Genomic DNA, 26,025 nt, shown 5'->3' on the forward strand with positions numbered 1-26,025 from the left:
ACAACACCACAGTTATGTGGTACATAAACAAGCAAGGAGGTACCCATTCTTACCCTCTGTGCAGACTGGCAATGAATCTATGGGATCTTTCCTTGAAACTCAATATACAGCTACAGGCTCAGTTTGTGCCAGGGAAGGACAATACACTGGTGGACAGCTTAAGCAGAAATATCATGGATGCACACGAGTGGATGCTGCACCCAGACATTTTCCAAAAGATAACACAATCTTGGGGGAGCCCGGACATAGATCTATTTGCATCCCCCCACAATCATCAACTAAAGAAATTCTGCTCAAGGACATACCACCCACAAGCGTGGAAAGTGGACGCTCTCTCTTTCAGCTGGAGAAATCTGACAGTGTATGCATTTCCTCCTATTCCATTAATGACCAAGGTGTTACTGAAGATCAGGGTAGAGCAGCCAAAAGTGATCCTGATAGCTCCAGACTGGCCAAGACAGCACTGGTACCCACTGCTAAGGAGCATGTCACGTACGAAGCCATGGCCCCTACCTCTATGGCCACTTCTACTGACACAGCACAGATACAAAACTCTTCACTCCAACCTGAAAACATTGCAACTAACAGTGTGGAGAATACCTTGACTCCTCCTCAGGATAAGCTATCCCAGAGAGTAAAGAATATTATTCTGGAAGCTCGCCGCCCTTCCACAAGGAAGACATACTCAGCAAAATGGAAAAGATTTCTCATCTGGAACACCACAAAGGGCCTAGATGCGACAATGATGAACATGCCACATCCTGGAATATCTGGCAGAAATGTTCCACAATGGACTGTCTTACTCTTCTATTAAGATTCATGCTTCAGCAATTTCAGCTGAGTACAATACTGATCCTCCTGTTTTTTATCATCCTCTGCAAAGACAGTTTCTAAGAGGGATCAAAAACATCAAACCTCCTAGGAAACCACCTCTACCTGCTTGGGACCTTAACTACGTGTTGGAAAAACTAACACTGCCTCCATTTGAACCAGCAGCATCTGCAGATCTACAGTACCTCTCATGGAAGACTGCTTTCCTTCTGGCAATAACCTCAGCAAGAAGAGTTTCGGAATTGCAGGCCCTGATGGCAGTTCAGCCATTTATTATTTTCCATCAGGATAGAGTTTCATTAAGAACTAATCCTACTTTTATGCCAAAGGTGGTATCCAGGGTTTCATTGAATCAAGCTATTCACTTGCCTACCTTCTTCCCAAATCCACAAAACAAAGGGTAGAAACTGCTGCACACCCTGGACATTCACAGACAGTTGCGCTACTACTTGGACAGAACTAAAGGTTTCAGAAAAACTGACCAGCTGCTTGTAGCATATGCTGCTGGTACTCAAGGAAAAGCAATTTCGAAACAGACAATTTCAAAATGGATAGGAAATTGCATCTGCTTTTGTTACTCATTTCATGGAAAGACTGTACCAGCTAACATCAGACCTCACTCTACAAGAGCAACAGCCACCTCCACAGCCTTCTTAAGAGGGGTGGCTACAAAAGACATTTTAGAAGCTGCCACATGGAGCTCCGTGCATACTTTTGCCAAGCACTACAATTTACCTCTATATTCCAGATCTAGAGCAGGCTTTGCTACGGCTGTCCTGCAGGGTATCTTAGCTACACCATCCTTTTCCTAGTACCTCCACCCCCAGATTGGCTATGGTAATCTACCCATATGTGATGACTACAGATGCATCCTTGAAGGACATAGTACAGTTTTGTACCTGCCATAAATGTAGATGTCCGATAGGTATGCATCTGCAGTCAGGTTTACCCTCCCTCCTTCCCCTCTGTGGTATTCCTATGGTGCTTACCTCTCTATTAGCTAGCTGGGGGATCTATTACGGTGTATTTGTTTTATACATATATATATATATATATATATATATATATATATATATATAGATATTTTTGCAAATGTTTGGATTTTTTATTGCATTTTTCCAAATTTAGCCTTCCTAGAGGGCACCTGGCATCTGGGGCAAGAAAAACTAAGGAAGATGGCGTCGGCTGACGCTTTTATAACCCAGGCATTGTGACGTTGGGGAAAGGGCAACATCAGCCGACGCCGGACCCAGACTTTGGAATCCGGCCAACCGAAGGGCTGCCTGAGGCAGGACAACCCATATGTGATGACTGCAGATGCATACCTATCAGACATCTACCTTTTTGGTAGGTACAAAACTGTACTTTCTTAGCACAGGGAACCAAGAGATTGCTACTGATTGTTAGTGTAGTTCTGGTTTGTCTTGACAAAAGTCTTTGTGCAAGTGAACCAAGATGTTTATCATGAGGAACATTTCTGAGATTCAGGAGATTCAGAATAACATTGCTATTGTCTCATTTTGACTTCTCTAATAACTGTTTCACACTTTGAACTACATGTTCTGCCAAACCATTTGACTCTGGGTACTCAGAGCTACTCATAACATGAATAAAGCCCCACTCTTCAACAAATCCTTTGAACTGCTGGCTTATAAACAGTGTACCATTGTCAGAAATAACTTTGTATGGGCTACCATGGACTGTAAAATGACACTTCAGTTTAGTACTGACAGTGCTAGACACTAGTTTAGGAAGTAGATCAATCTCAAATGAATTTGAATAAGAGTTTACTAACAACAAGTAATGTTGACCATTCCATTTGAAAATGTCTGTAGCTACTGTCAACCAAGGTAGTTCAGGAATCTGGTTAGCTGAAGTGGTTCTTTCTGTTGATGTGGCTTAGAATTATTATATACAGAACAACATGTAAGTACTCTCTCAATATCCCGTGACATAGAAGGCCAAAATACTAGTCCTCTTGACTTTCTTTTGGTTGAATCAGTTCCTGGGTGGTCAAGATGCAAGATTGTAATATACTCTTGTTGTAAGGATTTTGGAACAATCACTTTTGGAACTTTCATGATGATACCATTGTCAAACAAAATCTCATCTCTGTAAGGAAAATATAGTTACAAGTCTTGAGGTAAACAAGATTGCTTTGACGGCCATCCTTGACTGATAAAATGGTTGAGCTTCTGATGTGCTGGATCTGAGGCTGTGTGACATCTCAGCTCATCAAGATGTGTGGAAGAAAAATTTTTCACTTCCATGACTTCAGAATCAAGCTGCTCATTTTTCATGCTGCTCAGTGGTATTTCTGGGAGATGTGGATAAAGTATCAGCAAGATAAAAAGTTTGCCTTTTGTGTAGACAAGATTGAAATGATACTTTTGCAATTTCAACATCATGAGTTGCAATCTGGCTGCAGCTGTATGCATAGGCTTTATCAAAACAGTGGCTAGAGGTTGGTGATATGTTTCAGTCTGAATTGGGCAGCCATAATTACAATCATGGAACTTTGAATATGCAAACATAATTGCCAAGATCTTTTTCTCTATCTGTGCATACTGCATCTCATGTTGGGTTAAACTTCTGGATGCATAGGCTACTGGTCGACGCTCTTGAAGAATGACTGCACCAAGACCAAATTTCGAAGCATCACAAGAAAGAGTTGCAGGTTTGTGAACATCACAGTATCTGAGAGTTGGTGGACTGGCACTTCTCTGTTTCAGGACATCAAATGCTCTTTGGTGTTGTTGTAACCAGGACCAAGATACATCTTTACATGTCAGCTCTCTGATCAGTGCTGAAAGTTGGGTCAAGTCTGGAATGAACTTGCCTAGGTAGTTAACTATGTCAGGAAAATGTTGTAGGTCTTGAACATTCTCTGGAGCTAGCATCGACTTGATGGGTTGCCAACTGGCTTACTGACAGAACCCACACTGTAAAAGTAGCCAACTCAAAATCCAGCTCCATACAAGTGACAAGTGGTGTACCTCAGGGTTCAGTCCTGGGACGCTCTTGTTTGGAATCTACTTCTCTGAAGTACAGGCCAATACTAAGGGACTCTGGCTAACAAAGTTTGCAGATGACTGCAAACTAGGAGCCATTATTGAATCCCCAAATGATGTGGATACTCTACAAAAGGGCCTTACAGAAACAGATGCTTGGTGCCAGAGCCATGGGCTCAAACTCAATGCCAAGAAATGTATAGTTATCCCCTTTGGGAGAAAAACATGTACCTGTGAATTACCACATAGATGGCAGTACACTAAACACCAGAAGTGTGATAAGAGACTTAGGGACACAGGTGGACAGTGGTCTCACCTTTGATAACCACATTGCCACAACAGTCAGGAAATCATTCTATGTGGCACACCTCATCACTAAGAGCTTTTCATCCAGAAAAAAGAAAGCCATTGTCCCACTGTACTCATCCCTCATTAGACCCACTATAGAATACAACACCCCATTTGGTATGTACCTCTTAAGACATCTGCAATAACTGGAAAGGCCGCAGAAACACCTCAATAAGAATCACAGGCCTAAAGCAGATGCCCTATGCTGACCACCTTAAAAAAACTCCAACTATACTCGGTTGCATATCATCTACTCAGAGGTGATCTCTGCTTAACATACAAGGCCATGTCAAACCCAGAGCTGTTGGACATGCTATACTTAAAGAAATCCCAATCCCTCAGAGCCACATGCTCCAGGGATCTAAACCTTGTCATCACAATAAACAAAACATGCTGGAGGGATAGGTTCCTGACCCAGAGACTCCCCAGATTCTGGAATAGACCACCCATACATGTCAAGCAGAGCGCCTCTTTGGCCCTCTTCAAATGGAACCTTGACGATTGGATGGGAGAAAGGAAATTCATCCCAGGGATAATGTCAGTCACCCTGCTAAACATGGGTCCAGGGAAGTAAATAGTTTGGGAAGAAATAGCCAGGGAAATGTTATGGCTAGGCTTGTATAGGCCCTAATGCTGATAGCCTAGTACCAACCTATGAACCTATGAGCATCTCAAGAATGTCTACTTTTTTGGAAGGATCTGGTCATAAGCCTGAACTGGAAATAAATGAGCAACATAGGTAACTTCTCATAGCCTGAATTTTCACTTTTGAGGATTCAGCTTAAGATTCACTTCACGTGCTCTTTCCAGAACTTTCTTGAAAATTTTTGTCATGCTCGGCTTCACCATTACCTCCTATTAGAATATTGCCTACTATAATACCACATGGATATCCAGAAAAAAGGTGTTCCATCACACTCTGGAAGACTTCACTGGCAGAATTTATCCCAAATGTCATTCTCAAAAATCTGTACCTGCCAAAAAGAGTACTGAAAGTAGTTAGCAGTGAAGATTTCTGGTCAAGCAAAAGTTGCCAAAATGAACTCTTTGCATCCAAAACAGAAAAAAAAACAGTGGCATTTGGCATAAGAGCAGTTACTTCCTCGACTGTGCACATTAGATGATGAGGTCTTTTTAGTGCTTTGTTTAAATCTCTTGTATCAATACATATTCTGATATATTCTGAGCTTTTCTTATAAGCTACTACAATGGAAGATACCCATTCAGTTGGTTCATCAATTGGACAAATCACGTCTTGCTGCGCCATTTAATCTAGCTCAGCTTTGACTCTGTTCTGCATAGCTACTGGAACTTTCTGCACTGGTCTGACAACTGGGCTGACGTCTGGGTCTAACTTCATGGAATACACAACTTGGAGTTAGTTTGTCTAGTTTGTCTTCGAAAAGATTAGCATAAGTACAAAAAATAGACTGGGTGAAAATAGAACAGTGGTCTTTCAAGCTTACATGGCGGACTTCCTTATTAAATGAAAGTAGTCTCATTTTCAAACTGTCTCTGAGGCCTAATAATGACTATACTTGCCTTTTGAGTACGTAAAATTGCAAGTCCTAGCTGTTCACAGCTGAGTACCATGAAAGCACTACTAAACCTCTGGTTTGAATTTCTTCACAACCATAAGCAACAATCTTCACACAATTTGTCAAGTCAGGCTTCTCACCAGCACACACTAGCAAATGTTTCTGCTGACATAACACTACACTTTGAATCTGTGTCATCTTTGAACTTTGTGGGTCTTCCATTCATTCAAACAGTACAAAATACTTCATTCTTTGACCATAAATCTACTTCACTGACTGTTTCAAGTCTTGTCCTCTTCTTATAGTCATATTTTTTCTTGGTAAAACCATAGCTTTGACCATTTGGTTTTTGTTGTTAATGCAATATATTTGCTCTTTAATATCATATCAAGATTTGTGATAACTTTCTTTATGAGAAGCAAGCTTCTTTTAATTTCATGGCTGTACGTCGCCATCTTCAGAAATCTGTGAGTCTAGGACAATAAACACTGTTACTGTCTTCACTTCTTCCCCTTATGCTGAAATAATTAGTTGGAGTAGATAACATAATCTTATTTTTTTTTATTTTAGCAGTGAACCAGCTTTTGTACTTTCTAATTTATCTTTCATGGACTACCTCTTCAACTCCTCGGGGCTTTCAGCCATCAGAGTGGTATTACCTGCATGTCTAAGGTTATTTGCATGTCTGCCAGCAATTTTGATTCTAACATCTAATTCATCAGTCCCAGCATTTGACAGGATATATTCTTTCTTTTGCCCACTCTACTCCCCAGCTCTCCTTATATTCCTCACATTTTAGAACATTCAAGAACACCATTCTAATATAAAATTTTTGTTCACAGCGTAGTTATACAAAAATGTGTTTTAGTTTTTGGTTCTGTGATGATGTGACATGGTTATTGCTAAAGCTGTAATGGTATCACTGTGGTAGCATTGTGTTTTCATGTTTTTCTGCTTGAAACCTCTTCTCAGCTTGTATGATAGCTTTTATTTATGAATCACTGTATCCTTTTTTATTTATGAAATCACCTCTTTACTTTGCTTTCTCTTTACATACTATAACAAACTATTTGTCTATGATCTTCAGGGATAATCCTAATTTTGATTCAACATTTTGCTCTATTCATCATAAATGTTGTGATTTTGGGGAAAAACAATGAATATTACCAAATTTTAAAGCTGAAGGCTTTCTACCATTCTTCAGAAAATGTACATTAATGCAAACTATCTTATGTCATCTTCCAACGAAAGGAAACTGCGACAGTATTTAAAATGATTCATTGATCTGTGGTCTTTGTCTCCGTTTAAACCTAAATCATAACAATACCAAAATCAAGTTGCACTAAAAAAGCCAGGCACAGTTAGGCTTTTTATGAAAACTTTCTGAACAATTATGCTCATCGAAAAATGAAGTCAAATGAAAAACCTCTTTCAAATAATCATGCTAAATAAAATAAAATAAGTGCAAGTAAAAAAAAAAACATTCTTGTGGCTAGCTTTTGAATCCAGTGTCACTATAGAATTTAATCTGATAGACATTCATACTGCATTCGAGATTATGTAAGATAGACAGACAAGTAAAGAAAAAATTGTGTGACCTGAAGACTGTTGTCCTAAGTGACTAAAGACTACAGGGGTACACTAACCTTTTGTGCTACACTGTTCACTACATGAGATCAACATATCAAGAGAGATACAGATCGCAAATATTTGTCAAAAAATGTACTCCATTATACTACATAGACCTTTAGATATTATTGAAGAGATGTATCAGAAAACAGCAGGAAGATACAGACAGACGAATAGCATTAGCACACATCCCCATCCAATGTCTTATATTCTTTGGATTATTTTCATTATAATAAGTGTATTTCAGGAAATGTGTAGATTTCATGGGATGCAAGGATGATACCTTCCCTTCGAAAGACAGTGCTGATGTTAAGACAAAAACAAACCATGTTTACTTATCAGGCAAGATACACTATTATGTCTTCTTAATGTAAATATATTTTGGAAGTAACTTTGAAGGCAAAATGGTACCACTGTAGATAACAGAAGTTACAAGTGTGAAGATTTGATTTTCCATCATGTTTAATCTCAACAGGTTTATAAATTTATTCTTATTTTAGATTATTACAAAATTGTCTGTGATTATTTTAGTGTCAGACTGTGCAAAAGCACTAAAATGAAAGTCTTGTGTATCTAAACTATACATCTGTCTTGTCAGAGTTGGTAAGTAAGAGAAATCTTTTATTTTGGCTGAAGGTATCTATTATTGGAAGTACTTATATGCTATGCAACCATTATGTGCAAACAACATTCTCTGCTGATAAGGAGTCCATTATGTTAACATACATCAGCTTGGAAGTTGTGTTTCATTTTAGGTCATCCATTCTTCATCTATCCATTTCAAAATCCTTGTGGTCACGTGTGTGTGTGTGTGTGTGTGTGTGTGTGTGTGTGTGTGTGTGTGTGGAGGGCTACAAAAATGCTTCCACTTCTCTTTATGACACTTTGAAGTCACATACAGTTTAATATTCCTCTCTAGAATTCAGCATTATATTGTTTCTCTGAAATTATTTAATCTCTACAAATTCACATAATCCCTTTTTTCTATTAAATATTGCATGATTGGTAGACATTTGACTTTTGGCATTTCCTGTAAATGGTTATAATGTTAAGTAAGAGCAGGAAGGCACTCACAACAGAAGAGATATGAACGGGAACATGACTACGTATGCCAGGATGGTATTTTATACTACAATGTGGAATGTTCTGAAATTTCAGCTTATAGAAACTGCACTAGGCTTCAAGAAGAAAATGATGTTATTATTTCTACCTTGTAAAAATATTAATTTTGAGCAGTACATTATTACTCCAGTTTTCCTTTTATAAATAAATAAATAATTAAATATGAATTTAGAACTGTTTAAAAGTAGCAACTTATAGAAGAAAAGGGCACCTTATGGTTTTGATCATGCCAAGACCCATTTCAACAGAGCAGTGTGCATGGTCCTGTCGAGGTTCAGGGAGTCCCGATACACAGTAATAGCAATCTCCGAGGATCTTAATTCTAAGGCAGTGATGTTCCTAAATTGGAATTAAAAAGAAAAAAAAGAAAATGATATTAGCCCATTTCCTTAATAAAAACTAAGGGATATCTTAATATATTGATTAATAACTACATATGGAATGAAATGACATCTCATTGCAAAAGTAATGCATTGTTTTGCATTGTTATGAAAAAATCAATTTTGTGTCTGTTGTTCCTATAGTATGTGTTTCGAGACAGACATCAAAACTATTCAGCCTGCATAAACACATGCTAATATTTTTAAAGTTAGTACACAGTGTTAATAACTACCAGCATTTTTTACTTAATAATTATTCTAGTTCTGTTCAGTAAAAGTGAAACACATTAACTTTTGAAACATGAAACAATATGCTTCTTATGTTACTATCCATGGTTTGTCTTATTTTCATTTGTTTAAGCCTTTTATTTCCTTAGTTCCTCCTTCTTCAAACGTGTGTGTGTGTGTGTGTGTGTGTGTGTGTGTGTGTGTGTGTGTGTGTGTGTGTGTGTGTGTGTGTGTGTGTGTGTGTGTGTGTGTGTGCATGATTGTTGCTTGAAAATTACTCTATGTCTGCTGTGAAGGTTTTCTTTTTCTGAAACTGACTATTTGAGTTTGTCCAACTTTTTTATAACTTACTACCTTTCAAGTAATTCAGGTAAGTAAAAGATTACCTTTTGTTCACACATGAAAAAAGGATGTTAGTGTAGCACAGTGCTAATCCAAACTATCTGTGAAAATATGATCATTTTACTGTCCTTTCTGTTGTTAGACTGACATCATCTCAGCCATCAAACCAATCTTAACAGTGTTTTATCAAATTCACTTTCTGCTTTTATAGATATAAAAATACTTCAGCCCTCCACAGTTTCACTGGATACAGAATACAATTTGTAAACTGTAACTCAGCATTCTCAGTTTTGTCTGGGCAATTCATTTGGGTCCAAAACACTGAGTAGGTAATACTTTTAACTAAACAATACTCTGCAGCAATAAACCATAAATGGGTACAATTCATTCTACATTTACTCACTCCTGGAAGGGATTCTTATGAACTAGAGTTTTAAATGAACAAATATGCAAACCAGGCATAAGAAAATGTGCAACAGCCACTCCAGTACAGTTTTCTGCCATCATACAAAATTTGCTTTTCACAAGAATTTGACTGGCTGCAATTTTCCTTACACCATTGCATTCAAGTCATTATGTTGTGAAACTAATAGTCAGAACAACCCTCAGCTCATTGTTCCAATTTGGTGCAAAAGGCCGATCCATACCTCAGGGTACAAACTGTCACAGTATTATGTGAAATTCCAATGACCTGGACTGTGAGTCACGTGACCTAAGTTGAGTCTGCATTCTTCAATAAGGACTGGAACTGAAAGTTATCACCTAGGTGAATTTTTGGCACAATAAACATTCTAAGCATTTATTTGCACTGTTAATTATACCTGTATTGTGGTTATTATATATATATGTTTTCTGGGGCTCTGAGATGCTATGTTTTATACCTAGCGTTGGGCTTTTTTGCTGCTGACATTTTTTTCTTTCCACTTGGAGTTTTTACCAGACATGCCTTACTAGTGAGCCAAACAGTAAGACAGAGAAAAACATGAATAAGCAAGTGATTTGTTGTACTTTTTCTGATAATTGTCTCATTTTCCATACTTTTGAAGAAAAATATCAGAAAAACAAAAACGTTTTCACCACACAATCATTCCATTTCTTATTCCACAAAATTATCTTGGTTTTGCAGTCCACTAAATTGTCAGTGTACTTTTGCTTTGCTTTTTTTTTTTTTTTACATTTTTTTTCCAATAACTATATAACTGCAAGCCCTGGATTAATTTTTGGTGTTACACTTCACTCAGGGGCGGCTCGTGCTATCAGACTGCGGGACTGCAGCCTTCCCAGGAAAAAGAGAAAAGTGTAGTGGACTCTGTTGACATTTAATACATTTATTTAATTTCATTTGCCAAAAAATTGGCATTAAAAAATATTTCCATTATTTCGCGATTTCTCACTCCCGGCCGGAACTCGAACTGCGCATGCTCTCTGAGTTCTGTTTTTTTTTTAAATTTTTTAACAACATACTAAAGCAGCATCTAATATCTGACTGCTGTAAAAGGCAGTCCAGATAAAAGAAAAAGCATCAATGTGATGCCCAGAAGTCTAAGGGGGTTTAACCGCACCGTAATTAGAAGGGGGTTCGGACTGCCACATCCGCAGGCCGTACGTGACGTGGATGGCTGGATTGCGACTGATTGGTTCTTACTCTTGTCTCAAAAAAGAGAGTGAAAAACAATCAGTAGCACTAGCACAGTAGTACTGTACTTGTGTTGATCAAGAGGTCGTTGGTGGTGCTTTACTACTTAGTTTATTTTTTTTGTCTTGGGTGGCTAAGGGCTTGCACTGACTACAATGAGAGAGTAGAGAGGAAGACCGAGATACATAAACTAAATGAGATAGGTGCTGGTCTGCTGGAATTGGCTCTGTACCTCTTTTTTTTTTTTTAAATGAATTAAGTTACTTAGTCGGACTGTCGGACATCTGTTCCTGATTGTAAGGATTACAGTTTATTTTGCTCATCATTCATAAGATTGTTGAAAAAAATGAAAATAAATCTTCAAGAGGTGTGTGTGTGTGTGTGTGTGTGTGTGTGTGTGTGTGTGTGTGTGTGTGTGTGTGTGTGTGTGTGTGTGTGCGTTTGCCTTTATATCTGTATAGTAAAACTTCACAATCTCTGACCCATATCCCTTCAAATTTTCTTTTAAAACAGAACTGCTGATCTGCATTTTTATCTTGCCTTTCCTACTGTCATAATATTGCCACTTCCATTAGATGCTAAATAAATGTAGATTTCCTTATAGTTACACTGTAAAATATATATATATATATATATATATATATATATATATATATATATATATATTTATGACATTATGAAATCAGGAACACTGTTTTTATAGCATGTGCATTCTCCCTGAATCATGAGATTTCAGTTAATTGCATATTGTGATCACATCATACAAAACTAGAAAATATAGACGTTAAACCACAGCTTTCCATTACAAAAGCACACAGTTGTTCATTATGAACATGTTACATGCAGTGTTTAGACAACCAGCATGAAACAATTTAAGTCTACATCGCAATACCTGTTGAGTGGGGTGCATATTTACAATTAAGACCTGACTGAGTTGTATAGCTTCTACAGAACGAGAATTTTCCAATAAAGAACAAAATTAACATTATACAGTGCCAATCAATGTTATGCATTTGCTTTTAACTTACATTTGCTTATGCTGCAGACTTAAAAAGGTGCTTTGCATAATAAAGATACAATCATTTACTTTTCATTGTAAATCAAAGACTGATAGCATCTTGAGTGTGAACACCCTTACCATGCTATCAGATTAAACTGTTTGCTAACAGACATTGCAGAAATACAGATCAGAGCAATAGCTGTGGTGGTGTCATGATTTACTTGCATATTGTTAGTGCAGTTCTGATTTCAGATTAAAAGTCTGTGATTTATTTACAAAGCTGAGGATGATCTCTTCTAAAATGTACTTTGATTTAATAGTTTACAGTTAAAGTGGGCAGCATTCACAAGAAACAATTATCACAGCTAGTGACTCTAGTTCCCATGTCATTTGTCTGATCTTCCCTCTGCTGAATGCACTGAATAAACTCAAGTAAGCACTGTGAATTCATCTGCTGACACAAATGGACAGCAACTGCTGCTAGAAGCAGCAGAGGATACTCCTTGCTGCTAGTAGGATTATTTTAGAAGCAGACGAGATAGAAACAGAGGAATTTACTCAGGTATGTGTTATTGCTAGGAAGTGTGTGTGTGTGTGTGTGTGTGTGTGTGTGTGTGTGTGTGTGTGTGTGTGTGTGTGTGTGTGTGTGTGTGTGTGTGTGTGTGTGTAATACCCCAATTGGTTTCTACTGATGGCTAGAGAGACAGTGTGTGTTTGTTATGCTGGTGGCTAGAGAGAACTCAGGATACCTGCTGGTGGTGGTTAGAGAGTGCCTCAGGCTTGAACCCTACACATTGGGTGCAGGTAGCAAGAGCCTGAATTCCCTACCCACCACCATTTGTGGAAGTTTTGCAGATTTTTGCCTCATATCTCTCTTCAAGAGAAACCTTGATGAGTGGATGGGAAACAGAAAGTTTAGCCCAGGGATCACTTCAGTGGCTCTGCTGGACAGAGGCACAGGGAACTAATCTAAGGGGGGCGGCGAAAGTTAACACATTCTGGCTAGGCTTATAAAAGCCTTCAGGCAGATAGTCTAGTACCTATCTATGAACCTATATCTCTGTTATGTTCCTCATAAAATCTGTGGTTTCTGAATTTTTAATTCCTTAAATAGTTGATGGTGCAGTGGTAGCATTGTTGCCTTGCAGCAACAGGTGCACTGGTTTGATTCACGGCTGGGGTGGAGTCTGCCTGTGTTTGTGTGGGTTTGCTCTGGTGTCCTCTCATGTTACAAAGACATTTGTCTGCAGTTTTTCTCCCTGAGCCTCTGCTGAAAATTGAATTTTGTTCCAAGTCAGACTTTCCTGGTTAACAAATGTTAAATAAATAAAAATGACAGGCATTTGAATTTCAGACTTCATATTCTTCAGAAAGTACACGGTAACACAAAACCTTTTATTCTAGCAATTTTCTAAGTTTATAAGATGAGTATTTGAAATTTGTCTCTACTTTTGGGACTGTATTCCCCCATTATTGGCTTCGTCCAGGTTTTTTGTGCTAAGGTTGAGAGCTATAGTGAGAACTGAATTCCCTGAATATGTTTGGGGGCTGTATTCCCCCATTTTTGGCTTTGTCCAGGTGTTTTGTGCTAAGAGGTTGACAGCTTTGATGAGAACTGAATTCACTAAATGATAGCCATTTAAGTTTCAGTCTTCCTCTCTTTCACAAAGCAGCTGATTTGGCATAGTAGTATGTTGTTCTGACTGTCTGTTCTGACAGAGTCTTGGGTTTAAGGCTCGGCAGTGAAATGTATGGTAGTAACACAGCATTTTATTCTAGCAACTTTCCAGCATTATACAAGCAATGTTTAAAATATGTCCCTGTTTTTTGGGCTTTTGTCCCCCCAATAAATTTTGGCTTTTTCCAGATTTCTTGTGCTTCAAAGTTGAGAGATACAGCTGAGTGTCTAGTAGATTTTACAAGGAGCTGAGAGCAGCAGGGGAAGAGAAGTTTAGTGCTACTTATGCTGAGTCTGCTTGCAATGTTAATAGCACAACAGGTCATATACTTGCTTTTGATGCAGAAGGCTGTCGGTTCTGCTCCCACAATATGTAGATGCATTGCTGATACTGTGTTGTAAAGGGGGTGGATGCTGCAGTCCTTTTTGGCGAAGACACCTAGTAGCTATGAAGCTGTTATCAGTTTGCCATCCATTCCCTATTGCATTATTACTAGCTTATCATTTTTTAATGTAACATAGGCAATTTCTCAAGGGTAGCAGGCACTTTACTTGTAGATGAAACAATGAAAGTTGTTTGCTAGCAGCAGCCTCTCCATTAGTTTCAGATCTCTTTAATGTGGAATTATTTAGATGATATTTATTTCATCAGAGATTTTGCATATTTACTGATACTGGTGGATTGTTAAAGTTTGAGTCGACTTTTTAGGATGGAAATGTTCTAAATTGGGCAGTTTTGTCATTATTGGTGCATGTCCTTATTTTTGGGCCTTTGTCCCACTTCTCTGTATGGCTTTGTCTGGATTTCTTGCTCTGAGGTTGAGAGGTATGACAAATGTGTCAGAGCCATCACTGTCAGCCAGAAACATTTCAAATTGTGAAATACTTGTTGCACCTCACTCCCCCATGTAGTGACTCTGGATGTGTCCAAGCAGCAAGGCAAGGAGCAGTTACAGTGTAAGTGTGCAGAGTATTCCCCCATCCAAGGTAGACACAAGTACGACAGTGGCGTTTCATCTGTCCTTGATTTTGCAAAATGTTCTGGTTTTCTGTCATATTTTTATACTGTTGATTTATGCTTCTTATTAGTCAGAAAATGCATGCTGTCGCAGTTCCCTGTTGCTCTGTGTTTAAGTAGCAATGCTTTAATGACCATCAGGTAAGCTGGTCTGACTTTGTAAGATGCAAGTAAGCTTTAATAAGCATACTGTTAAAGAATTACCTACATTGCAACATTGAAAAAGCCCTTTTGTTGTTGCCATCCAGAGAATATTTACATAACTAGATAACGTATAAGCCTTGGGTATTGAAATGCATATGACAGTATTTATAATGAAGGACAGAATTACAGTATTTTCAGAAGCTCATTACATTTGTTGGAGATTTGCAGTCATCTTTGCAGGCTTTACCTGTAAACTAAACAGAATGCCGATCTATCACATGTGGTCCGTAACCTGTGCAGTAATCCTTTAAGCAGTTTATCTTGAGCTTGTTGGTTTGCTGTTCATTTTATTACTTTAATCATGTTTTCCCCGTGAAACGAGTAGATAGTTGTTATCAGGCTGCAGGTCTTTTTTGGATAAGAAACATTTTAACAAGTGGGGGCATCACAGAGAGTGCTACTTTCAGCATGTTACTTGATACTTTTATTTATAAAGCTGAATATAAATTATAATTAGAACTGCGGTGCAAGGAATAGTGGTTTGAGTTAAGTGCTGCTTGTTTTCTTTTTTATACTTGATTTTGACTGGCATTCCAGTAATGTATTTAAAAAGTAATTTAGTTTTTCATGCCTCACAATCTTTTTGTTTCCATCTAGATTTTAAGTAAGCTGTCATGTAGCCAATGCATTGAAATATCTTTTTCTTCTTTGTCTTGACTGGACTCTCGTATTGACGGTTTGGCACCCAGGGCAGCATATTTAATTAAAGTTCCAGCTGTTGTGGTTTTGAGCATAGCTGTGCCCCTTTCTAGTTGGCCACACCCCCTTCCCATTGGCCCCATCCATTCAGCTGTCTCCTGCAGCCCTCCTTTGATTTGAAGTCACCAGCCGCCACTGACTTCACTGCAAGTTTTCTTGGGGAGAAATAAAAAAAGAAGGGGAAAAAAAACAATTTGTAATAGTTGTTCATGTCACAGATGAGAAAGTTTTCAAGGCATACAACACATGTATTTTTAAAGCAAAGGAGAAATACCAAAGTCCAGTTTTAAAAATTAATTTCCTTGTGTACTGCAAGAAAAAGAAGAACCTACCATATGTGATACATTTATATATTTTTTTACCATAAATCAACTGGTAGAGGAGATTATTGGCATAGACATACTACTGAATTAAAGCACAGAGTATATGATTGTGAAGCTGGTAATTGGCAATTACTAATTGTGTGTAGAATCAGAAATGATTGGCTAAGGGAGAGACAACTGAGCGAACCTGATATCTCACTAGAAAAAAGCCACAGATGTATGTTATGCAGATAAAGTGTTGAGTTTGCAACTTAAAAATGTAATCAAAGACCCTGGAAAGTACATTGGGACTATGCATGAAAATTAGATAAATATAAAGTCTAGAATTACAGGCAACCTCATGACCGGGATGGGGTCTGGTAACATTCCCTGGTATCAGACATGAGGAGGTACACTATAGTGTCAGACATGCTACAGTGTAAGAACATGACACATGATAAGTCAGCACTGTGATGACGAAGCTTAAATTCCTGACTACGTACCAAAAGACCCAGGTTTGATTAGCGTTTCAGGCATTTAAGGGAAGATGGCCATGCCCATGCTGGGGGGGGGGGTATATATACTTGGACGTGCCTTGAAGTTGATCCCAAGCAGAAGTTAGGGACATTCTAATGTGTTGTCAATAGGGTAGCAGGGAATTATATGTCAGCATGTCCCCCTGCATGGCTGGCCCTGGATATACAAGTACATGGAAAGGGGATGTTAAGGCATTGCAAATAAAAAAATGAAAGAAAAAACAGCTCTTGGCAGCAGGATGATACTGCCTCAATACCTTGGTCTCCTCACTTGCTCCAAGCATGGGTCAGAATGAGTCTAGGAGAGAATACAGAGCCATGTAGACTCACTGGACAAAGAGTGATACTGGGTAAGTGGATGATTTGTCAACCTGAAACAAGAAAAGATGAACACACGACTAATCAAGTTGTTAGATAGTATCACACTGCAAGGTGTGATATTTTATAATGAAAAACCCCAAATAGATATCACTTCTCTGAGGTATGTAAGACATAGGCTGACTGATAGTGGTCTGCCACCAGGTCTAATATGGATCATGTAATTATGAATATGCAAAAACATATTGCTAAATCATCTCTGGTGTGATTCTTTGAAATGGTACAACATCTATCAGAGATTATTCTACACTTTTCAGTGATAATCCTGCTATAGTTTGTTGGAGTAAGGTGTTGTCAGCAGATTAGGGGAAAAAAATGTGCTCATGTGGTTAGTGACTACAGAACCAAGTGTTCTTGTTCATCAGTGTGGCTTAAGATTCTTCTTTCCTTGAAGTCCTTGTCATTGTAACATACCTACACTTCATTTCTGGCTGAACATTAGCACTTCTCATTTTTCCTGTTCTTTATTAGAGCTCCTGAGTTTTCTGTACTTATGACAATCTTACCGTCATTATTTGAAATATTCTTCTCATTTAGAAAACTGACCTGTTGTGCCAATGCCTGATCATTTAGCACATTTGAATCACCAGCCCTCGTTTATTTTTATTATGCTGTTTTGAGTGCTAGTTCTGTGCCTCTGTTGTCTTTTTTTCTGATGCATATTGGGTATGGTTCATCCTGATATTCAACACTTAATGTATAATTTAATTCAGTACTGTCAGAAAGGGCACGTTTATCTATTGCAATGACTTATATAAATAAATGTTATGCTGAAATAAACACTGTGGAAATTTGTAGTTGTTCAATGTGAAAAACCACACTTGTGTGTATCTTATCAAATACTGAAATAATAGCGTCAGGCGGTTGAGTTATGTCAGCCAGAAAAGCAACTCATTTGCCCAGTCATGGATGACTTCAGAAATGGATGGGATGTCAGCCTGTCAGACTGAACACAGGAATATTTATATGGTTTGGTGAGCCATTTGTTTCTATAATCAGTTTGAGGTTTGCCAGTTTAGTACAAGTCATGCATATAGCATCATATATAAAAAAGTACTTAATACATATGACAATGTATCTCAACAAATATGTGTTTTTCATCGTCAATCAAACTCTGTCAAAATGTTTTTCTCACACACACACACACACACACACACACACACACAAACACACAAACACCCCCCCACACACACGTGTATATATATATATATATATATATATATATATATATATATATATATATATATATATATATATATATATATATATATATATGCATATATATATATATCTATCTATATATATATATATATATATATATATATGGATGATTCTACTTGAAAACGTTGAAGAGCCATATCATCGAATCTGGGAATATCGAGACCAGAATGTCGCACGTTGACAATATCAGCATTTCAAAACCTCACCTCCTACAATATCTAAAACGGACACCAAAACATTCCAAGATGCTATCAGCATCTCCTCTCTAGTACAGTATAACACAGGGATCTTACATAAGTGGTATTATGACTTTGAGACATGTCATAGTATGTAAAACATGGTGGAGAGCACATTATGTAACCCTGGAGTACTGGGAAACATACCCGTTAACAAAGTCTCAAATGGGTAAGGACACTCTTATTATACATGGCTACACCACTAAGAACGTACAGTAAATGTAAAGAGATACATTCATGTATATAAGAGGACTGACATGTTAATCTGTTCTCAGGGAACATTTTCCACTAGGATTTGGAGTGCTTCAGTATAATACTATTTAAGCTTTAATGGTATGAGTTACAGTTTCACTGTAATATGTCACTGTTGATTGAAAAGCAGGATTTTATTTTTAACAGCACAGGGAAGAGTGGAAGAATGTCTTGCTGCTAGTTACAAATTAGATGTTATGATCTTTCTATAGTTTAATGCTAGTTTTCCAGTTTTATGGTCTGTTGATGTTTTGGTCTCCTTTTTCGATATTGTAGGAGTCGAGGTTTTGGAATGCCAATATTGTGAACGGGTGATGTTCTGGTCTCGATATTCTCAGGTTCAGTGTTCTGGTTCTTCGATGTGTTCAAGTAGGACTATATATATATATATATATATATATATATATATATATATATATATATATATATATATATATATATATATATATATATATATATATATATATATATATATATATATATACATACAGTGGATATAAAAAGTGTACACACCCCTGTTAAAATGCCATGTTTTTGTGATATAAAAATGAGACCACAATAAATCATTTTAAAACTTTTCCCACCTTTAATGTGACCTATAACCTCTACAATTCAATTGAAAATAAACAAATTGGTTAGGGGAAAAAATATATAAAATAAAAAAACGTACAATCAGCTGGTTGCATAAGTGTACATAAGTGTGCACACCCTTAAACTAATACTTTGTTGAAGCACCTTTAGATTTAATTACAACATTCAGTCTTCTTGGGTACACACCTGCCATCAATTAAAGAGACTCTGATTAACCCCAAATAAAGTTCAGCTGTCCTAGTAGGATTTTCCTAACATTTACTCAGCTGCCTGCTACAGCAAAAGCCATGGTTTGCAAAGAGCTTTGAAAGCATCAAAAGGATCTCATTGTTGAAAGGTATCCGTCAGAAGAAGGGTGCAAAAAAAATTCCACAGCATTGGATATACCATGGAACACAGTGAAGACAGTCATCAAAAAGTGGAGAAAATATGGGACAACAGTAACGTTGGAAACAACTGGACGTCCCTCCAAAATTGATGAAAAGACAAGACAAAAACTGGTCAAGGAGGCTGCCAGGAGACCTATAGCAACACTGAAGGAGCTGCAGGAATTTCAGGCAAGTACTGCTTCTGTACTACATGTGACAACAATCTCTCATATTCTGCATATGTCTGGACTGTGGGGTAGGGTTGCAAGAAAGAAGTCTTTTCTTACACAGAAAAACATCCAGGCCTGGCTAAAATTTGCAAAACAATACATCAAGTCTCCCAAAAGCATGTGGGAAAATCTGTTATGGTCTGATGAGACCAAGGTTAATCTTTTTGGCCACAATTCCAGAAGGTACATTTGGCATAAAAACAACACTTCACATCACCAAAAGAACACCATCCCCACGGTGAAGCATGGTGGTGGCAGTATCATGCTTTTGGGGTACTTTTCTTCAGCTGGAACTAGGGCTTTAGTCAAGGTGGAGGGAATTATGAATAGTTCCAAATACCAGTCATGTTTTGCCTAAAACCTTCAGGTGCCTGCTAGAAAGCTGAAGATGAACAGGAATTTCACCTTTCAGCATAATAATGACCCCAAACATACATCCAAATCAACAAAAGAATGGCTTCACCAGAAGAATATTAAAGTTTTGGAATGGCCCAGCCAGATCCCAGACCTAAATCCAACAGAAAATCTGTGGGGTGACCAGAAGAGGGCTGTGCACAAGAGATACCCTCACAATCTGACAGATTTGGAGCACTTTTGCAAGGAAGAGTGGCCAAATATTGCCACGTCGAGATGTGCCATGCTGATAGATTCCTACCCAAGGAGACTGAATGCTGTAATTAAATGAAAAGGTGCTTCAACAAAGTATTAGTTTAAGGGTGGACACACTTATGCAACCAGGTTATTGTATGTTTTTTATTTTTTATATGTTTTTTCCCTAACAGATTTGTTTTTCAATTGGATTGTAGAGGTTACAGGTCACGTTAAAGGTGGCAAAGTTTTTAAATGATTTATTGTGGTGTCATTTTTTATATCACAAAAACCTGGCACTTTAACAGGGGTATGTGCACTTTTTATATCCACTGTGTGTATGTATATAACTAATTATATATTCTGACTCCAGGGTTGCACTACAGTGGGCAAGGGGGCATATCCCATTTTCTTGCCAATAATACTTGTCGGTCACATGAAGTGTCGGTCAAATGAAAATTTCGGTCATTTGGTCTCGGGCAAATGGGTGTCGGTCAATCGGAAGTTAGGGCAAATGCAGTAGATCCATACATATATATATATATATATATATATATATATATATATATATATATATATGTATGTATATATATACATATACATACACACACACATACCTGGTGAACTTCTTTGAGAAGGTCACCAAAGCAGTGGATGAGAGCAAAATGGTTCACACTCCCTACCTTGATCTGGTCAAGGCATTTTACATGATAGGGCATTTTTGACAAACTCAGGAGTTTAGGTACAAACACGTATGTCACCCGGTGGATAGCCAACTGGCTCACACATGGGACACAGGAAGTTAGAATTGGGGAGTCCACCTCTACAAAGAGGCCAATCACAAGTGGAGTACCTCAGGGATCAGTCCTTGGACTGCTTCTTTTTGGAATTTACTTTTCTGCAGTCAAGGCAAGTGTCAATGGTCTCTGGCTGGCTACATTTGCACATGATTGCATTGAATCCCACACTGACACAAATGCTCTCCAGGAAGGACTAACACAGACAGATAACTGGTGTCAGAGCCATGGACTAAAACTAAATATGTAAACATGCTAAAACTAAATAGATTAATAGGTTCATAGGTGTTTACTAGGATAATGACCACAAGGGCATTTTTAAGCTTAACCATGAATCCCAAATCTCTCACAAGTTCTGGTACCCTTGATAAGTGTAAGCAGGGGTTGGGATATGAAACATTTACAAGCAGGGGCCTGGGTGTTGAACCATTTACACATTGCCTGTGTCCATTAAAGACATAGGTGCCACGCCAGGGATGAATTTCCTATTCCCCATTCAACTGTCCAAGTTACACTGGAATTGGGTTAGGGAGGAACTCTGCTTCATATGGATGAAGAGTCTGTTCCATAGATGGGGTAATCTCTAGGATACATACCTGTCTCTCCAGCAGGTCTTATTTATATTACAGGAAAGGTTTAAGATTTAAGAAGGGGTAATTCCAGTGCTGTTTGTTTTATGCATACGCAGGAGGTCCATCACAGTGGGGTCTGACAATGCCCTGTATGCTAAGCATAGATCTCACCTCAACAATCTGTAGGAAACAGAGGTCTGCATAGGACATGTTATTATGCTATATATTCTTTTATTGAGGAAATGCAAAATCTGAAGGTAATGCTGCTCAATGCTAAAAGTCTAAACCTCAAAATGCACTCTCTCGAGGCACTCCTAAAAATGGAGAACATCGATATCTGTGCAGTAACTGAGACCTGGTTCAAGGCTCCAGAGAGCACCCCTGCAATACCACGCTACAACTCTTACCACACTTTTCGGCCACCAAACCAGGATCGAAACACTAAAGGTGGAGGAGTGTCCATATTCACCAAGGATATTCACACCACCAGGTTAGTTGCCCAACACAATGTGTCTGAAATTCTCCAGGTGCAACTAATACTAGGCAAGACAAGACTGCAATCCAAATTGTAGCTTGCTACAGATCCCCCACCATGCCCCAAGATTCTCACTACACCTTTCTAAACATACTGGAAAATATTAATATACAACCAAACACCCTAATACTGGGTGATTTCAACTACCCTGCCATTAACTGAGAAAACTACTCGTGTACCATCACCTTTGCCCAACGGTTCTTGGAATTCATAAATTCCAATGTCCTGGATCAACTAATCCATAGTCTCACCAGGGGCTCCAATATCCTAGACCTGGTCATTACCAACATGGAAAATCAATGCTCCACACCTATGGTCATCCCCTCATTGGTCAGGTCAGATCATAAGCTAATCACCCTTAACAGCCACATCCCACCCCCACACCCCAGTAAGGAAACCTCCATAAAAAACTTCTCCAAAGCCAACTTCATGCTACTCAAGTCAGAAGTTACAAACTTCATGACACCCATGCAGACGGGAACTGAAAGCTCAACTGCTGAGTCCTGCACTAAGGCACTGTACGAGCACATCCACTCATGCATGAATCGTGCCATCCCAAATAGAACCAAGATGTTCTCCTCCAAAAAAAGAAGCCAATCTGGTGGTCCCCTGTCATAAACAAACTTTACAACAAAAGGAAGAAGCTGTTGCAGAAAAGAGGAAAATCCCAGGATGCAAAAAACTCCCTTACCAGCCTCAGTAAGAAGCTGAGATCCCTCATAAAATCCTCCAAAGCTAGTTACGGAAATAACATTTCCAAAGATTCCAAAGACAACCACAAGGCATTCTATAACTATGTCAGGAATCTAAATGGCAATGCTCAGATCTGCTCTGAGCTACAGCAGAATGGCATTAAATATACTGATCCCAAGGATATTGCCAATATCCTGGCAGATCTATTCAGTGCCAACTTCACCCCCCTCTCACCCCCTAAAGGGCCCATCTCAATAGCGGAAGATTGCCAAATTCTGGTAATAACGGCCACACAGGTAAAAACTCACTTTCCAAAGCTAGGAATACAGCATCCATGGGACCAGATGACATCCTGGGCTGTGTACTACATGAACTACAAAATGAAATGGCACTTCACCTAAGTGTCATGTTTAATCATACCCTCACGTCAGGCTTCAAGCCCACATAGTGGCGCACAGCTACAGTTATCCCACTCCACAAAGGGGGATCCACCTTGGATCCCAGTAACTACCGCCCCATCAGTCTGACGAGCCTGCTCTGCAAGGCCATGGAATGTATTATCATGGAACTTATAAACAAAGACATTAGCAACCTTAAAACACTGGATCCCACCCAGTTTGGGTTTGTGAAGGGCCGATCTTGTCTCCTGAACCTGATTGACTTCTTCGAATCAGTCTCCAGAGCTGTGGATGAAGGTAAGGCAGTCCACCCAGCCTATCTGGACCTTGCCAAGGCCTTTGACACCATCCCCCACTCTGGAATCATAGATAAACTTACTAAGCTGGGCATTAATCCCTATGTCACTCGATAGGTTGCCAACTGGCTTACTGACAGAAACCACGCTGTAAAAGTAGCTGACACCAAATCCAGCTGCAGACAAATGACAAGTGGAGTACCTCAGGTTTCAGTCCTGGGACCCCTCTTGTTTGGTATCTGCTTCTCTAAAGTATAGGCCAATACTAAGGGATTCTGGCTAACAAAGTTCACAGATGACTGCAAACTGGGAGCCATTATTGAATCCCCAAATGATGTCGATATTCTACAAAAGGGCCTTATAGAAACAGATGTTTGGTGCCAGAGCCATGGGCTCAAGCTCAATGCCAAGAAATGTATAGTTATCCCCTTTGGGAAAAATCATGTACCCATGAATTACCACACAGGTGGCAGTACACTAAACACCAAATGTATGATAAGAGACTTAGGAACACAGGTGGACAGTGGTCTCACCTTCAATAACCAGATCGCCACAACAGTCAGGAAATCCTTCTATGTGGCATACCTCATCACTAAGGGCTTTTCATCCAGATAAAAGGAGGTCATTGTCCCACTGTACTCATCCCTCATTAGACCCATTATAGAATACAATGCCCCATTTGGTATGTACCTCTCAAGACATCTGCAACAACTGGAAAGGCCGCAGAAATACCTCACTAAAAGTATCACAGGCCTAAAGCAGATGCCCTATGCTGACCACCTTAAAAAAATCCAGCTATACTCTGTCACATATCGTCTATTCCGAGGCAATCTCTGCTTAATATACAAGGCCATGTCAAACCCAGAGCTGTTGGACATGATACACTTAAAGAAATCCCAATCCCACAGTGTCACACGCTCCAGGGATCTAAACCTCGTCATCACAATAAACAAAACATCCTGGAGGGATAGGTTCCTGACCCAGAGACTCCCCAGACTCTGGAATACACTGCCCATACATGTCAAGCAGAGCACCTCTTTTTCCCTCTTCAAAAGGAACCTTGATGATTGGATGGGAGAAAGGAAATTCACCCCAGGGATCACGTCAGTCGCCCTGCTAGACAAGGGTCAAGGGAAGTAAATAGTGTGGGAAGAAATAGCCAGGGAATTTTTATGGCTAGGCTTGTAAAGGCCCTAGAGCCGATAGCCTAGTACCAGCCTATGAACCTATAAACCTATGAACCTCTGTGGATGTTTTAATTGTTGGATATGCCTTGTTAGCTACATACCAAAGGGGGCACTGTACTCTATAATAGGTCTGATGAAAGTCGAATACAGTGAAAAAATGACTTCCCTGGATCTAGATGCCATACCTTTGTTTTAAAGTTGTGCAACGAAGAATGCTTTCCTTACTACTGTATTGATGTGATGGTTAAAGGCAAGATTGTCTATGTGAGTCCTTATCCCTATTATAACACCTCCACCTGTTTTTGGCTAGAATATATGCTATAGTAAAAGCATATATACCCTGACAGAACTGATTTCAAGTAATTATTCTCTAATCATTTTTGACAACCAATAACAGCATCAATCTTATATGAATGTAACATATTTTTGTAATTAAAAAAGCTTTATCACTAATGCTCCTAGGATTAGCAACTGGCACAGATAAATCAAATTTTGCTATCTGTGAACGGGTACATTTCCAAAGTGGCAAATTTATGGTTTGTGTTAGTCAAACATTGCAATGTATCTACAGGAAAATTCCTCTCCTCTTGTCTTGACAAGTAGACTCCATCCTATGTAAATACACCTATGCCATATTTAGGCTTGGGTGCTTACATACTTCCACTTATTAAAATGTGACATTTTTTATATAAGTATTTGCCCACATAATCTTATCAGTCATAATAACCTAAATCTGCTTTCTATATGTGATTTGTGAAAAATATGTCCTAATACATGTACAAGCTATGTTATCTAAAAGGGCTACAAGTTCCCTACATTAAAAGAGTTCTTGAAGATGAGATAATTTGAACTATTCGGAATAAAAATAGCTCCTTACTTCCTTACATTAAGGTGTTTTAAGGCCCTTTTATTCTTGCTGCTGGCAAACATAACACTATTGAATGTGCATCATCCTGCTAATTTCTGCACATCTCTGCTTACATAAAAAAATAATTTCACATGCAGATTTCACTTATAACTATGTTCACAATGCTTCCTTATTTTAATTCATGCTGCCTGAATTTTCCCCAACTGAATACCACCATCATCTTTGTTGATCAATTGTTCCAGTCATCTATTACTCACTGTCATGATGCACACCTCTGGTTACCTAGTAATGATCAACAAAAGTATATGTAATG

General features: G+C 38.5%; 1 protein-coding gene across 2 annotated transcripts in view; it reads right to left on the reverse strand.

Annotated features, from left to right (window-relative positions):
• ADCY8 (adenylate cyclase 8) overlaps window positions 1–26,025 on the reverse strand; it is a 2,045,143-nt gene that overhangs the window by 971,638 nt on the left and 1,047,480 nt on the right. For both annotated transcript variants that reach the window (XM_044067040.1, XM_044067038.1), the window contains exon 5: window positions 8,691–8,818. In XM_044067040.1, coding sequence (XP_043922975.1) covers window positions 8,691–8,818 — 128 coding nt within the window. The remainder of the gene's footprint in view (window positions 1–8,690; window positions 8,819–26,025) is intronic.

Source organism: Protopterus annectens, chromosome 3.part1, assembly GCF_019279795.1.
Source record: "Protopterus annectens isolate FY-2018-M chromosome 3.part1, PAN1.0, whole genome shotgun sequence".
Lineage (NCBI taxonomy): Eukaryota > Metazoa > Chordata > Ceratodontiformes > Protopteridae > Protopterus > Protopterus annectens.